Below are 17132 nucleotides of genomic sequence, written 5' to 3'. Positions count from 1 at the left end.
ATACAAAAACTACCCTCCTCCTTATGTTTCCATATCTCACCTTAAAAGAATGGACTGGGTAAATTTAATTCGATATCAACAACTACCATTAGTTTACAAATATTTTACTAAACACAAATTAAAACACAGGTTGAACAATTAACCCTAGTTCCTTTGAACTAATGAGTCACCCATGGTTATTCTATTTCTTACATATTGACACAAAAAATCGTGTTTTATGTCTAATTGAACTAAGTTTAATCGTATAAATTATAAGTTTGATTTTTAAAAATATTGAGAGCGTTGTATTTAACATGTTCATGACCTTTAAAAATATATTCAATAGGTCTTCAAATTTTTAATTTTCTATCTAATCCATTTTTTCAATTTTTCCTTAACTTATTACTCTTCTATTAAGTTCAATAATTTATTAGTTCAAACGACTTTAAAAAGAAAAAGAAAAAGCTCTAAAAAACTTACTTGAACAAATCTATTCTAGGTTGTACTATTGTGCCTATGAACTTATTAATATATAGTTCTTTTAATCTTAGAGATCTATTAATTAAATGCAATATTAAAACTTTAACGGAAAAAAATTTGTAAACTAACCAATTTAGTATCAAAATATATACTCTAAATACATATCAATGCATTCAAATTATTTTTATACAATTCCCTGACATGAAGTTTTGAACCCAGGATATAGTTCGTTTAAGTACCTTACAATATGAAAAAGGATATAGAGAATACCTTGAAGTTTGACATATGAAAAAAGCTAAATTTCAACAAACTTTGGATTTAATTATGACTTCTTTTTTTTCCGCAAATGATTTAATTATGACTTCAGTGGTTCGTGATGTGTGCGATTACGTATTATGTAAAATTCTTCCCAAAAAGAAATTAAATTATTTCTCTGCTTCAAAATAAAATAAAAGTAAGAAATCCTTCTCGAAGAGGTGCCTAATTTTATCCGTTCAGATGTTTGGAACTTTGAACAGCCAATTAAAACTAAAAGAAATAATTGAAATAAAATAATAATAATAATAACAATCATAGTCTACGTACATAGATTTAAAATTGGTTTCTCATTTTTTGATATATAGAATCGCACATTTCAGATTACATATGGGTCATGGCAAATAACAATGGAGCCACCAAAAATTATTAACCTTTCTTTAATTCAATATCTTGACTAGAATTAACTCCATAATTATAAATTTATATGTTTCAATTATAAATAAGATTAAAATACTATTTTGATTCATGTATTTTTAGTTGAGTTCGTATTTTCATACTTTTAAAATATATTTTCATTCCTGTAATTAATATATATTTTTTCTCTATCTTCATTTATAAATTACTATCAATAGCTATTTTATATCACATTCTTTTATCTTATTTTCTTTTTTGTTTAGTGTTTAATTTTTAGTATAACTATGTTTTAAGTTTTTGTCTACATTTACTTTCTTGAACAAAAATTTAATATTTACTAACAAAAAAAATTATCATTTTTAATCTCTCTTAAAAAAGAATTATAATTCAAATACTAATTATAGTTCTTTAAAATAAAAATTGAATAAAATACGGTAACCCTTTTTCCAATATTACATTTATTTACTTTTAAAAAATTTTGGTTCAATTTTGTCTTCCATCCAAGCGAGATAATTAACATACATTTGGATCAAGAGGTTGTGAGTTGATCACTCACTTTCTCATGTACTAAAAAAATCTTATCTCCGGACCTTCACATATACTAAAAAAAATATTAACATACATTTGGATCAAGAGATTGTGAGTTGGTCACTCACCTTCTCATGTACTAAAAAAATCTTATCTCCAGACCTTCACATATACTAAAAAAATCTTATCTCCGGCGTGAAGTATTTTTCTTTTACTTTTTGGACCAGCATCTTATACATTATGATAGATCAATTTTAATGACATTTTGAATAAAGAATATGTTTGAGCAAATCGTGAAGAAATTGCAAAACTTATCGGTCAGTCGTTTTCAATACTTGAATTATTGATATATAAAATTTCCCCCACCCAATCCAACTACTACTGTACTTGCTCCGCTGCCTCAACTTTCCTCTCCCGCAATGGCTTTATCTCATCATCATCATCATCTAGTTTTCATCTGCACTCCCGCAATCGGAAACCAAGTTCCGGCCGTCGAATTCGCCCTCCGACTTGTCGCCCACGATCCCCGTTTCTTCGCCACGTTTCTCATCATCGACCTCCCCGAAAGACCCCTTGTCAATTCCTACACCCAATCGCGTCTCCGTCTCTCTCATACCAATAATAATTCTTCCACTAATTCCCATAATAATGTCCAATTCCTCCATCTCCCTCCCCTCGAACCGCCGTCCCCGGCCCTCTACCACTGCTCCATGGGCTACATCTCCTTAGTCATCGAGGCCCATAAGCCCAACGTCAAGCGCGCCGTCCACAAAATCCTCGATTCCGGCGGCCGTGTCGCCGGAATTTTCGTCGATATGTTCACTACGGCGATCATCGACGTAGCTAATGACCTCGAGATTCCTAGCTACCTTTTCTTTGCGTCTCCGGCCACTTTCCTTAGCCTCATGATCCACCTCCCGAAGCTGGACCGTGACCGGGTTGCGGATTTAATTCGTGACTCGGACGCTGAGTTGGTCTTACCGAGTTTCGTTCACTCGTTAACTGCCGCGTTGCTGCCCAGCACTGTTTTGAAGACGGAGGATGGTTATTATTGGTACACCCTCCACGGGCGTAGGTACCTTGATACTAAGGGGATTGTTATAAACACGTTTACGGAGCTTGAGACTCACGCGCTTGGCTCGCTATTGCAAGATGACATTCCGCCGGTTTACGCGGTTGGGCCGATACTTGATCTGGCCGGCCCGGACCGGTGGCAGCCTTCTCGACCGGACCACGAGGCCGTCTTGAGATGGCTCGACGAACAGCCGACGGCGTCGGTTGTTCTGTTGAGCTTCGGTAGTATGGGGAGTCTCGATGAGGCTCAAGTGAGAGAGATTGCATTCGGGCTCGAACGGGCTGGATTCCGCTTTGTGTGGGCCGTACGGGAGCCTCCGAAGGCCCAATTAGACCTCCCGGACGACTACTCCGACCCAAACGACGTGCTGCCGGAAGGATTTTCACGTCGCACGGCAGGGCTGGGACTGGTCTGTGGGTGGGTCCCACAGGTGAGTATTCTGGCCCACCGTGCTATCGGAGGGTTCGTGTCGCATTGCGGTTGGAACTCGATTTTGGAGAGCTTGTGGTGTGGTGTACCAATAGCCACGTGGCCAGTGTATGCGGAGCAGCAAATGAATGCCTTCGAAGTTGTGAAGGAATTGGAATTGGCGGTGGAGTTACGACTTGACTATCGAGAGGGAAGCAATGTGGTGACTGCAGAGGAGCTAGAGAGAGCGCTGAGGCGCTTGATGGACAACAATGACGAGGTCAGATCGAAAGTGAAGCAAATGGAAGTGAAGTGCAGAATTGTTCTCATGGAAAATGGATCCTCATACGAGGCCTTGAATCTTCTGATTCATAAATTAACGGCTCATATTTTGTAATAATTTGAAACTGAGACATATTAAAGTTGCATATTTTCTCTTTGTTCGCGGATAATGCTCGATTAAATAAATATATATTTACCGCTAAAATAAAATGGAATCAATGAGTTGGAATAAAAAGTTAAAAGAGTTCTTTTTTCTTTTCTATTTCTAATAACACAAAGTTGTATTCTTTATGTCACCCTGACTTTTATGATATTACATTTTGTAATTAGTGGGATTTCATTTTCATAACCATATAAATATTTGACATTTTGACATTTTCTGCTTCTGAAAGCAACATGTACGAATGAAACATTTTCTAAAATTTTACTATTGCGGTAGTTAGATGTCATTTTCATCAAATTTGACATTTACTTTTTTTTAATTACTTCGTTCATACAAAATCGATCAATGTCTATTATGTCACTTACTCCATATTTTCTTTTTTTACTCCAATAAATAAGGGTGCGAATTTGAATATTTAATTTCTAAGATGTTAATTAATTAGCTCTCTTCAATTTGACTTCCTTATTTCAAATAATTTTTTTCTGTAAAAATTTAATATCAAATATGCACCTTAAACTTTTTAGAAGAAGAAACTAATTATTTTTTGTCGAACATTCTAATGTTTATTCTATTTTTATTTTAAACTTTCAAACGTTTTATTTTAACTAATTGAGTTTATAAATAAAAAAAATCATTTTTGTTATCATCATTAATTTTTCACAAATGATTTAATGTGAGTTTATGATATTTTTGAAAAAAAAAATGTTAAGTGAAGTACTTACTTTGTAAGCATTTTCTTAAAGAAAATTAACTAAATACTTTATCTCAAAGAACTGTAATCATTTTTAAAAATTAATTAGTTCAGACGACTCTTTAAAATTTTAACAAAACGCTACAAATTTTTTTTAACAAATATTGTTAGTCTTTCATAAATAATTTAAACATGTAAAACACACATAACAAACAGGAGCAGAACCAATGTGGGCCCGGGGACTCGAACCCTACTAAACTCTGTGATATATATTAATATTTTTCATAAATCACTGAATTACTTCATTATCTCAGTGGTATCCAAAATATTATATAAATATTTAAAAGGTTCCAACGTAGTGTCTAATAGTTTAGCATTTTTCAATTATAACGTTACTGAATAATATTAAAATTAGAGATGACCATAAGCTAACTTGAGATGCTAATTAGTGATTTGGTAGAAATTTTGAAAATGAATTAGACTAATGCTAGGATTTCTTAGAAGGGTAGAAAGTCGACTTTTCTTCATTTAGGTACCCTATCCCATCTTCTAAATTTGTGTATCACACCGTGTAAGTTGTAATTAGTTAATTTTGTTGGGAGAATTAAAAATAACATAACTAGTTTGGAGTAAATATTGAGAAACAAACACATAATCTCAATTAGGTTGAGATGCATGTATCTCGCTCCTTTTAAGAAGATTCAAGCCCTCTGACGGTGTGCATTTCTTTATCAACCACCTTCCAGTGCAAGTATTCTCTAGCATATCCCCTCCAAGATACAACAACTCAATTAAAACGTCATGTAGCTCAAACCACTCTGCAATTAGAGGTTGAGTTTAAAGCTCTACAACAAAGAACACTCATCTTTTAGTCAATTGCTCTTGAAGGAGCAAAATAGAAAATGTAGAGAAGAAAGTATGAGTTGTAAGTTGTGTTAGTTGTATTTTGAGAATGTAAGAAGAGAGATATTTATAGGAAAGGTAGCTGCAGTAACTTATAAAAAGAAATAAGTTTTTTAACCTCTCTTTATAATATGTGATGTTTCCCTCCCATGCATTGGATAAAGATTCTCAAAATTTAAACCCTCGAATTAAATTAAAAAAAAACCCATATTTAATTATAGGTAAATATTAAAATGTAACAACAAAATTTTAACATTAAAATATAATTGAAAAATACGACAAATACTTGAGAGATTAAATTAAAACTTTTAAAGCTCTGGAAATAAATGGAAAAGAATTATCTAAACATTAGACAGCAAGCCAATGGGAAGAATAAGGGGAGATGAATGGAGAAGAGAGAGGAAGAGGATGGGGAAATGTACAAGACAAGAGGGAAAATAAAGGAAAAGATCGATGTATAGAGATGGCAGTGGGAGTGGAGAGAGGGGGTTGCTTGAAGGGAGACTCAAATTTCCAAATTTGAAGACTCAACTTTGTGCTAAATAAGGAGATTACTTAAAGCAGGAGAGAGATTTCCAAAAGTGAGCAAAAGTGCTTTTTTCCATTTTAGAAATGAATAATGCAAAAACTAAAAAAAAAAAAAGAGAGAGAGAGAGAGAGAGAGATTGACAAGAACAAGACGGTGGGTGTGTGGTGTGGGGGTCATAAATCTGACTGAGATTTTTGCTTCCCTTAACAAAACCAAACAACAGCCAATAGAGCTGCAAAAAGAGAAAATGATGATTTGCAGAAACAAGAAAGAAAGAAAATTTCAGAACAGCTTCTCTGTAGCAGAGAGGTGAATGATTAGATCAAAAATCAACAGCTTCAGCTTCAACTCACTCTTCTCTTCTAACTTTTTGGTAGTTCACGCCACACCCCAAAACTGCCACCAAATCTATCAATAAATGAGATTGGATTGGACGTATGATCTCACTGACAAACAACTATATATATATATTTATATTTCTTTTTCATTTCTCTTTCTTTTCGCTATTATATTATTTAATGCTCTTTATCTTAGATGGTGTTCTTGACAAATTGGGATTCCCTCATTCACGTTCAAGCTTTTTTTAGTATATATATTTTACATGCGCCGTTTACAATTTCTTTTTTCTTTCTTTTGTTTTGCTCCTTTGATATATATGAACGTGGGAAGAGGGATTCATAAGTTGAGTTATTAAATTGATATATATATATTATTTTCCATTTTCTAAATAATATAATCCACTCTAGATCTCTAATTAAGGTAGAAAGTATTGTTTTGGATTACTAGGGCAATAATGAAAATTTGGCAGGAAAATTATGAAATATTAAAAGGAAAAAACCAGAAAGCGCAGTGGCAGAAGGAGAGCAGGACATGGGTAGGGAAGAAGGGGCCATGGGCCCCCAATTATTTGGGAAATACAAGTTTATGATGTCTCCGTGCAATTTGTATTTACAGGTACAAATTCAAATTGGTAATTAATGAATATTTTGTTATACATTTAACTATTTCCTTTTCATTTCATTTAAAGCTTTTCTTTTTTTTGTGCGTAAGTATATACTCTCTTGGAGTGGGTTGTTCGATAATTTGGTAAGTGTTTATTTTTTTAGTTAATTTGTTAATTGGCGTTTTAGAATCATTAGCTATTTGTCTAAGGCTGTAGATAGTAAGTTTTAGTATTCTAATAGAGATTTTGAATATTATCTTAAGAAATCTTTGTTTCTAGAGAGGGTTTCCTGTGCATTTGGGAGTTTACTCTTATCATAGGATGAAATTTCCAACTGTTCTTGTCCTCGAGACCATTTATTCAAATTTGTTGTATTAGTACTATTCAACATCGTAGATATATATAGTGATAGGTATTAGAATTTGCAATATGAATATATAATGCTATAAATCTCTCATTTTGATCCATAAACTTTCAATAGACAAGACAATGTGACTCGATAGTATATCTATTGACTTATAAATCACATAGGTTGGTTAAAATAAGTATTGAGAGTGAAGAAAATGGTAGGTGGCACAATAATAGGAAGGATATAAACCGTCACTTTTTAAAATATTAGAGAATAACTTTAAAATAGTTATTTTATTTTAATTGAGAATTATACATTTTAAAAACCAAACAATAATATTTAGATATTGATGGATTAAAATTTTGATTTAAGGAAAAAACTTGTCTAAGGGTATCCCTCCCATCATTTGTCTCCCTTGTTTCTAAAATTTGACTCCTTAATATCATTAAATATTTGACAATTGAGATAGAGAAATGTTAAAATTAAAAAAAATAAAAAACAAAAAGAACAAATCTTGTTCTCACCATTGAAAAATTTACAATCATTATATTTTAAAAATTGTTAATGTTTTTACATTTAGTCAAACATTTAATGGTGTGAGGACAAAGTTGCTTCCTACCATTAAAAAGAATTATTTTTAAAAAAATAATAAATTATTAAATATTTGATAGTAAAGTTTTTTCTAAAATTTATGTTGTGAAAAAAAATGCAGCGTATGATTAGATAAAATAATCTAAAATTTCTAAGTAACAAGACGATAAATAGATTAGGGAGAAGAAAATTAAACGTCGAATTTATACTGGTTCACCTAATGTGAGCTACGTCCAGTTATCTGTTACCGTTGCAGGTTCTACTAAAATGTCAGGAAAAATCTCCTAAGAATTTACAAGCCCCTTACAATGATTTCTCTTAGTTTCCCTCACACAGAAAATGCTCACGGATCACTCTACAAGCCTTTCAAACTCTCGAACGGATACACAAGTATTTAGCTCTCAAATTCTCTATTCTTGGAAAATTTCTCACGACTCTCTATTTGTGCACACCAATCAAATGACTCATCTATCTCTATTTATAATAGATGGTATGACAAAAACTAGAAAGAAATAGGAAAATAAAAAAACTTAAACTAAATAGGACAAGTAAAAATTATAGGAATTTTTTTTTCTTCGGTTTGACTCCATCATCCCAAACAATTTAATAGTGATTATTGACTGATCAACATTGAAGTATATTGTTATATAAAATGGAGAGTTGACTTAAGTAAATAGAATTAAAACTTATTTACCAATTTCGTGAGTGTAAGAGAGAAAGAGGGAGGGAGAAAGAGAGAGATGCCCCTGTACTTCCTACCTCGGCCATTGACAAAACAACTCGAAATGACAGATGCAACCATCAGAGTCACTGCCATTCACACTCGCCAACAGTCAGAGACAAACAAAAAAACAATAATTAAAAAAAAAAAATTAAAGCAAGGCAAAATGACACACCCCAATCCACCCTATATAAACACCTGTCCACTCCCCACAAGCCAAAACAAAACTACCCCTCCTTTCCGAGTTTGAACATCTTTTATAATCATCTGAATTTCCTCCCATTTTTGTTCTCTCTCACTCTCTCTATTAGTATTCTCCACATAGATTTCCCCTCCCACTGAAATAAATACACAGACCAGACAACAAATTGAAGAAACCCTTATTCTGCCTAATTTCCTCTAAAAGTAAAAATCCGATTGCATTTACAGGTTCCAGAACGTCATGAGTTTGGGTCACAATATGGACACTCTACACTCCTCCATGAGGAGTAGTGGTAGTCTGCCCTTTGGCTACAGCTTGAGCGCCTCTGCTAATTCAAATTGCGCCATAATTTCCAGCTCCAGTAGCAGCAGCAGCAGCCCCAGAATGGACAGCAGAATCTGGAGCAAACTGCCGCAGCGCCTGCTGGATCGCGTGGTGGCCTTCCTCCCCCCGCCGGCCTTCTTCCGCGCCCGCTGCGTCTGCAAAAGGTGGTACGGACTTCTGTTCTACGGCAGCTTTCTCGAATTGTACCTCCACCTCTCGCCCCACCGCCGCCACTGGTTCATTTTCTTCAAGATGAAAGGCCTCAAGAGCCACATTTATCGGAGTACTAACTGCGCTCATGGACCGGACGCCAGGCCCACCTACGAAGGGTAACCTCCCTCATACTTCTTCTCTTCTTTTTTAATTCACAAAAATTTAACAGAAAAAACAAAAAAAAAATAATATATATCATATTATTAACGCTAAATTACTCGATGTCTTTGCTACTATTAAAAAATTGAAAATTGAAAATTTCTTTCAAAGAACTCTCTATTTTTATATTTATCTCTTAATTATCAAATATTTAATAAAAGTGACGAAAAATCTAGTATTTTTTTCTCTGTTTTTTCTATTTGGCAAAGGAGAATCGTTTCTGAGATGGAAGCATGCACATATTTTAATTTTTCTAGTGGTCAAATAGAAAATTCGACAATCCTTCATTTTATTTTTTTTATAAAACATTTGACTCTCCTATGTGTCAAAACTTTCACCCATAGGTCCTGCACTTTGTAAAGCATTGTTCATAATTTTATTGGTTCTAAAATTTTAGTCCATCCATTAATCTGTCGAGTGTTAGGGAGATCTTGTCGATTGGAATAGAGGAAAAAAAAATCAATACTTAATGACTTCTTTTACTAACCACCGTTATTTTTGTCAAGTAAAGAGAAAAATGCATAAAAGAATATATATATATATTTTATTTTTTAAAAAGTTAACTGTCTAATTCCGTCGTCTTAGGTATATTTCTCACTTCCTCTGAATGAAATGGTTTCTTTCTTCAAAATAAAAAATAAAAAAAAACGGTCAAATTTAATTGGTGGGCGGAAACGGGTGATGACACCTTACAATTTTATTTTCTTAAAGAAATATATGGTGTGACCTTTTTTTTTTTTTTTTTTTGTCTTTTGAAGAAAAACATCTACGGTTCCTCTTTCTCCCTTTATCGTATATTCCGTAATGAGTTGGTAGATGACAATATTAAACGATGAGAAAAATAATCTTCTTGACATTCAAATGTACTAAGACTTCTTTTAGTAAAATAAATATGGGATGTGGAATTAAACTTTCCACCTGCTGTGAATTAAGATAAACTAACTACTTAGATGTAAAACCTCATACACTAATAGTAAATAGATCATAAATTTAAAGAAAATATTTGCTCCTCACCATTGAAGTCTAACATTTTCCATATTTAATAACTAATGTTTTGTTCAATTGAATATATGTTTAACCAGGTACCTGTTGGACCCATACGACGTGGCATGGTACCGTATTTCGTTCGGTCTAATTCCGCCGGGGTTCTCTCCGGTGGCATCCTCCGGCGGACTAATCTGCTGGGCCCCGGACGAGGGAGGGCCCAAGACTTTGATCCTATCGAACCCCATCGTGGGCACCCTCTCCCAGCTTCCGCCCACGCTACGGCCCCGCCTCTTCCCTTCCGTCGGCCTCGCCGTGACCCCATCCTCCATAGACGTCACGGTGGCCGGCGACGACCTAATCTCCCCGTACGCCGTCAAAAACCTGACCGCCGAGAGCTTCCACATCGACGGCGGCGGATTCTACTCGATGTGGGGCACGAGCTCGACGCTGCCGCGGCTGTGCAGCTTCGAGTCGAGCCGGATGGTGGAGGTTGCGGGGAAGTTCTACTGCATGAACTACAGCCCGTTCAGCATCCTGGCGTACGACGTAGCGGTGAACAAGTGGTGGAAGATCCAAGCCCCGATGCGGCGGTTCCTGCGGTCGCCGAGCCTGGTGGAGAGCCGGGGGAAGGTGCTGCTGGTGGCGGCGGTGGAGAAGAGCAAGCTGAACATCCCGAAGAGCCTGAGGGTGTGGGGGCTACAGGGATGCGGGAGCGCATGGATAGAGATGGAGAGAATGCCGCAGCAGCTGTACGTGCAGTTCGAGGAAATGGAAGCGGGGCGGGGGTTCGACGCGGTGGCGCATGGGGAGTTCATGGTCATAATGGTGCGGGGATGCTGGGACAAGGCTGCGCTGTTGTACGACATGTGTACCAAGATGTGGCAGTGGATTCCGCCGTGTCCCTACGTTGCCACGTCGTCTACTGCCGGCGGGGAGGAGCTGCTGCAAGGCTTTGCTTATGACCCCAGGCTCGCCACGCCCGTCACTGGAGTCATTGATCACTTGATCTCCATTCCATTTCACACTTACAACACTACCCATCCCATTCCCTAGGGCTTGCTTTGCTTTTTGCTTTTTGCTTCTGTTTTTTAATCAACTGATAAGCTGGGAGAATTTAGAAAAATGTGTTCTTTAAAAAAAAAAAAAAAAAGATGTGGTAGAGTAGATTAGTTGTTGTCGTTGATTTAATCACCTGTGTGTGCTGTGTTGTACTGTTTATGAGGTTCTTGGAGGAGTTCATGCAGATTTTTAGCGTTTTTATTGTCCCCATATCTTTCTCTATTATTATTAATTTTTTTTAAGTTCAATAATAATGAGTCAACATCTGACCATTGACGTTTGGAAAAATATTATAGGTATGAGATTCCATCTTAAAAGTTCATTGACGTCAACAGGAGTAGCCACTTGTCATGTCTCCAGCTCAGGATTCGAAATCCGGATTTTTGCCCTAATTGACTTGGCATTTCCCTACAACCTGATTGTATCGACTTCTGAGCTACTTAGAAGAGCAACAACTGTCCCGGTCAAATTTTCCATGATCTTAAAATTCCTCTCATTCAGACTGGTATTGTGGTATTTGGTTCATTCATGTACACCTCATTTCTACTCGAGCGTCACACCACTCACATTATAAGTCATTATTAGGTCCCTTATAGCATGCCCTCTAGATAATGTCTCTTTTGGTTCACCAATCTTCTCTCTATGTTTTAGATTGTATCCTCGATTGAGCTTTTAGGCCTGGATAATACAAAATCAATATTCATGAGCTTTCATTTATAATACAAAAGGACTAGCCCATGTGTATTAATTATAAACTTTTGTTAAGCTCCTTATATTTTCATCGTGGGATCGGGTTGGTTTTTGTTTAATAGAGCGTGGGATTTAGAATAATGGAGAGGATGCGTGGGTGGAGAAAGAAAGACATATGAGTTATTATGAGAGTGGTAGGTGAATGCATGGGGCCTTCAATTCCTAAATTTGAGAAATGTTGGTGTGTCATTGTCGAAATCCTAAATTTAGGGCACGCGGACCAGAAGAAGAAGAAGCAGTAACAGTAAGTACTTTACGTTTTGATTAGCGTTACTGTTTATATAATGTTTTGTTCTGTTCTAATTTCTGTGTCCCTCTCCTCTAACTCCAATGGAGATGAAATACATCAAACTTCCATCAACCACTGCAAAATCACAAACATGCCTAGGCCTTAGGCCTTTGAGCCCTGCCTCTCTGTGCAGAGAAGAGAGGATTTTGTTACACGGAAGCTGCAAAAATATGAATACACTCGAAACCACAAAGTGATTAAATATTAATTGATAAAATATTTAATTACTCATTATTTGGTGGATACTCGCGGATATAAAAAAAATCTTTTGATAAGTAAGTTTCATTTTATCATACGTTTGGTACAAAATAATTAATAGAATTCAAATAAAAACAACATTAGAGTTTGATTTTTTTTTTTTTAATTTGTTGATTTTGTTAAAGTTATTCGGTCGCTTTTGTCAATTGATCCCATTTAATTTGGTGGAAATTTTGTTTCTTATTAAAATTAATGATTTTTTAGATATTTTTATACATAGTTTTTCTGCTTAAAATGAGTGTCTGAATGAGTAGTAGATATTGAACATAAGGTAAAAGCTGACACTTATCTAAATCTACAGTGAAATATCAATCTACAGTGAAATATCAAAATTGATGAAGAAATTGAAAGCTTACAAGAAATGGTTAGGGTAAAAATTGATTTATTTTTCCCTAAAAAATATTTCTTTAAGAGATGTATTTAACGTTAAGTTTATTAGATCCATAATTAGGTTAAAATTAATGAAGCTAGAAAATTTAAATTGAAATTCTAAAAATTAGCAACAACAAAAATAGTAAGACAATAAAAGAGAAAAAAATCATTTAAATTTATGTAGCATAATTGGATTTTTGAAATTTTAACTATAAAGATAAATGTTTAAAAAATAAAGAAAAAACTCATTTTTACACCTATGAATATCAATTTTCATCGTAAACTTTTAATTTCATTAAATTAGATTTTGGATGAATTTTACCATCACTGCCTTTAAATTTGAAAAAGTATTACAATTTCTACTAGTATATCACAATTCTTACTTTCTAATAAAATTTTGTTTAAAGAATCGTTAAAAAGAAAAGATAATCTCAATTAATGAATTATATTATTTTTATAACTTTTGTACATTAATTGAGCTTAATTTTGCGAAAAAGAAAATACCATAACTTTCATTGCAATGAGATGGCTTTGAGAGATTTTTTATGCTGTTTTTCTGTTAAAAAATAAAAGGTCAAAGTAGTAACAATTAATGAGAGGGATATCAAAAAATAAAAATAAAAATAAAAATTTAATGAGTGTGAAAATGGATACATCCTTGAAAAAAATTAGAAAAATAATATAATAGTGGTCAATAGAAAAAGGAAAGATGGCGGTAAATTAAAAAGGGTTGTGCTCAGAGTCGCCATTGGCAGACCTCATTAACTTCCGAACTACTACTCACTGCTCACTACAACGCTTCGTGACCGTGAGCCCTTGCAAATCTCGGTGGTCTGAGCAGTGCTATTTCATCAGTTCTCTGATTCGTAAAAAATTCTGAAATTCGTGGAGATGGAGAGGACGAGAAAAGGGTTAATAATCCACGGCTAAACCAGTCGCATTTCAAGACCTCACAAGTCTACGCCTTGTCGGTCGGTGAGTCTTTTAATAATGTTTTCTTCATCACTTTGATGCTCGAAATCTCGTTTACTGTCGTGTTTATTGCTTCTTCCGGGAGGCACAAACTGAGAGTTTCGCGATGTTGTGATTTTGGTTTTAATCTTCCTCTTGTTTCCGGGAGGATGTAAATTATGCATCAATTTTAACAATACTGTTAGATTGTGTGGAAGTGCTTTCGCGAATTACTGCGAAGTGCCGATTGCTGTGCTTTCTGGGCTATTTAGGTTTGGTTGAAGTGTTTTTCCTTGCGCGATCTCGTTACGAGTTGTCTTTCTGGCTAACCTTTGGAGTTTTCATCCTTAGGGTTCAGATAATGGCTCTGACAAAGGTGAAACCGCTTTATCTGCAATTTCTTCCGCTTCTGATGGTAATTTGGATGTCCAGAATTGGCGCCTCGGATACTGTAAGAAACTTGAGTGAGACTGATTTTTATCTTGCTTGCTGCTTGATGTTGTATTATTGTTTTGCTATTTCCACCGGAAATCAATTAAATGTAGTGCTCCACTGTTGAGAAATTATGTCATGAAGTTTCCTTTGGCCATGTTGTAGATTTTCAACGAGTCAGTAAGTGGGCATTCGGTTGTTTCCAGAAATGAAAACCCAAAAGGTATACAGTTAACTTCTAGAATTATCATTTGCCTCCAAGAGTTTGGTTAATTGAAGGAGGAAGAAGATAATTTGGAGTTCTTTCTATTTGTTTTTGATCTGTGGAATCTCTTCTTCCTGAATATATTAGATTTTTCTTTGTTTAAACTCTTCATGACATGTCCTATTTAGTTTTTTACTTTTACTTTCTTTTCCCTCTTTTCTTCCTTGCATTCAAGCACACTATGTACTATGAGAAATTGTCTCGATACTCTGTTTGTCATTGTTATGCTTATACTGTGGTAATGATACAGCATCTTCCAACTGTGTTATTTTCTCTGTGGCTAGGACGATGCCCACATGGTTGGTATATTAGCCCAAACAATACTAAGTGCTACGGTTTCATGTCGAGCTCTCAACCATGGAATGAATCAGAGACCCAATGCAACAGGTTTGGCGGGAACTTAGCAGCACCGATAACATATCAGGAGTTTAGCTTTGCACAAAATCTGTGTAATCGAACTCTTGGCGGCTGTTGGGTTGGTGGCAGAGTGTTGAACTCTTCGGATGGCTTTGTTTGGAAGTGGTCTGATAATGTCTCGAAGTGGAATGATTCCATCCTTCCCAGCACGGCTTTGCAATCTAATTGCAAAAATGTCTCTTGCCGCATGAATAATTTGGTTGAAACATGTTCTTTGATATTTAGTGGACCAGGAACACCATTCCTTAAGGTTGAGAAATGCAACACTTCTCACCCTTTTATATGCATGCTTAATACAGGTATGGCATTATCTTGGATGTTCTGGTCACATTATTCATCATGGCTTGCTATGTATATCCTCCATGTCTCCCCCATCCACACCCACCCACACAAGAAGAAAAAAAAAATTTAAGGAGAAACAACCTGTAGCTAGGGAGAAATTGATACATTTACCTTTCCATTCAAGAGAATGAATCTAGCATGTATGGTATTTTCACTTCCTGGTTCTTTGAGTAGGTTAGTCATTGAGGAATATGAGCCACATTGAGAAAATACTCTTTTCTTTGTATCAGATGATAGATGCCAACGCATGCACTGCCACAAGGAATATCTTGTCATTCTGGCAGTTGTAAGTGGGTTGATATTTTGCACAACGTTAGCTGTGGTGATTTGGCTTCTTGCTTACAAGAGGAGCAAGAAGCGGAGAAGGTCTCGGAAGCCATCCAATCCTGCAGCTTCTGCATTGGTACCTCCTTCATGGAAAGTGTTTACTAAAGAAGAGCTAAGGTCGATTACGAAAAACTTCAGTGAGGGAAACCGTCTTCTTGGAGACCCAAAAACAGGTGGTACATACAGTGGGCTTTTACCTGATGGTTCAAGAGTTGCAATTAAAAGGTTAAAGAAGTCCAGCTTTCAAAGGAAAAAAGAGTTCCATTCTGAAATTGGAAGAGTTGCTAAACTTCGCCATCCAAATTTGGTTGCCCTGAAAGGATGCTGCTATGACCATGGTGACCGCTACATTGTTTATGAATTCATTGTTAATGGGCCCTTAGATAGATGGCTTCACCATGTACCAAGGGGTGGTCGAAGCTTAGACTGGACCATGAGAATGAAAATTGCCACGACTCTTGCCCAAGGGATCGCGTATGTACAATTTATGCCTCTCTCTCTTATTAAAAAGAAATCAGACTGCTTTCTCTACTTATTTTTCATTCCTTAGTTATGATCCAACGGAACTGTTACTTCGGTTTGTAATCTATCCTGTCTCTAGCAATTATTAACTGACTCTGATCTTTTATGTTTTATACAGGTTCCTTCATGACAAGGTTAAGCCACATGTGGTACATCGTGATATCCGTGCCAGTAATGTACTTCTTGACGAAGAACTTGGAGCACATCTGATGGGAGTTGGCCTGTCGAAGTTGGTGGCATATGAAGTAATGCATGAGAGGACAGTGATGGCAGGAGGAACCTATGGATACCTTGCCCCAGAATTTGTCTACAGAAACGAGCTTACAACAAAGAGTGATGTCTACAGTTTTGGGGTGCTGCTGCTTGAAATTGTGACCGGTCGAAGGCCCGCACAAGCAGTTGATTCTGTCGGTTGGCAGAGCATTTTCGAATGGGCAACGCCTCTCGTGCAGGCTCACTGTTACCTAGATCTCTTGGATCCTCATATAACCGCCACTCCGACTTCTGAAATTCCGGAGGCTGGTGTTGTTCAGAAGGTGGTTGACCTTGTGTATGCTTGCACGCAGCATGTCCCATCCATGCGCCCTAGAATGTCTCATGTTGTTCATCAGTTGCAACAGTTGGCACCCTCACCTCTCAATACGAAGTGAAAGCATTCATCTAACTTCATGAAGGTTTCCTATTGCAAGATTCTAACTTGGAAAGAAGCCAGTTAATTTAGGACAGGATCCTAGGTAGGTAGTTACACTAGACCCAATTTCTGATTAGTTTTAGAACGCTGGTCTCCCGTATGCACGACTGCATGGCTACTTCACTTGGTCAAACTATTGTGCAGTTTGATCTGTAATGGTAATAAACACAATTATTTCTCATAAATTCACAACTTATTAGGCAGAATGGTTTATTCAGCACTTGCTTCTATTTTATTGAAAGAGATTGAAGAAAAAAC

At 35.9% G+C, this 17132-nt stretch overlaps 3 protein-coding genes across 5 annotated transcripts; all 3 read left to right on the top strand.

Moving 5' to 3' along the window:
* Positions 1-1856: 1856 nt before the first annotated feature.
* On the top strand, positions 1857-3686 carry LOC111009015 (UDP-glycosyltransferase 43). The gene has a single exon (XM_088122269.1). The coding sequence runs from the start codon at positions 2079-2081 to the stop codon at positions 3537-3539; it is 1461 nt and encodes a 486-aa protein (XP_087978395.1). The 5' UTR covers positions 1857-2078; the 3' UTR covers positions 3540-3686.
* A 5070-nt stretch (positions 3687-8756) lies between these two features.
* On the top strand, positions 8757-11252 carry UFO (F-box family protein). Its single transcript, XM_088122249.1, has 2 exons — positions 8757-9169; positions 10295-11252. Exons 1-2 carry the CDS (start codon positions 8757-8759, stop codon positions 11250-11252), a joined length of 1371 nt encoding a protein of 456 aa, XP_087978375.1.
* Positions 11253-13645: 2393 nt separating this feature from the next.
* LOC111008550 (protein kinase family protein / C-type lectin domain-containing protein) lies at positions 13646-17091 on the top strand. Of its 3 annotated transcripts, none has more exons than XM_022281282.2 (6): positions 13646-13902; positions 14230-14329; positions 14476-14533; positions 14860-15291; positions 15565-16135; positions 16302-17091. In XM_022281282.2, the coding sequence occupies exons 2-6, from the start codon at positions 14240-14242 to the stop codon at positions 16831-16833; spliced, it is 1683 nt and encodes a 560-aa protein (XP_022136974.1). In that variant the 5' UTR covers positions 13646-13902; positions 14230-14239; the 3' UTR covers positions 16834-17091. The 3 variants fall into 3 exon arrangements, with proteins under 3 accessions (XP_022136974.1, XP_022136975.1, XP_087977742.1); XM_022281283.2 differs by lacking the exon at positions 13646-13902 and adding an exon at positions 13945-14150; XM_088121616.1 differs by lacking the exons at positions 13646-13902; positions 14476-14533 and having other exon boundaries at positions 14224-14329.
* Positions 17092-17132: the final 41 nt, after the last annotated feature.

Source organism: Momordica charantia (assembly GCF_013281855.1).
Source record: "Momordica charantia cultivar OHB3-1 chromosome 3 unlocalized genomic scaffold, Mcharantia_2.0 BLBB01000003.1, whole genome shotgun sequence".
Lineage (NCBI taxonomy): Eukaryota > Viridiplantae > Streptophyta > Magnoliopsida > Cucurbitales > Cucurbitaceae > Momordica > Momordica charantia.
The sequence above is the reverse complement of the archived record's forward strand: the minus strand, read 5'-3'. Positions and strand labels throughout refer to the sequence as shown.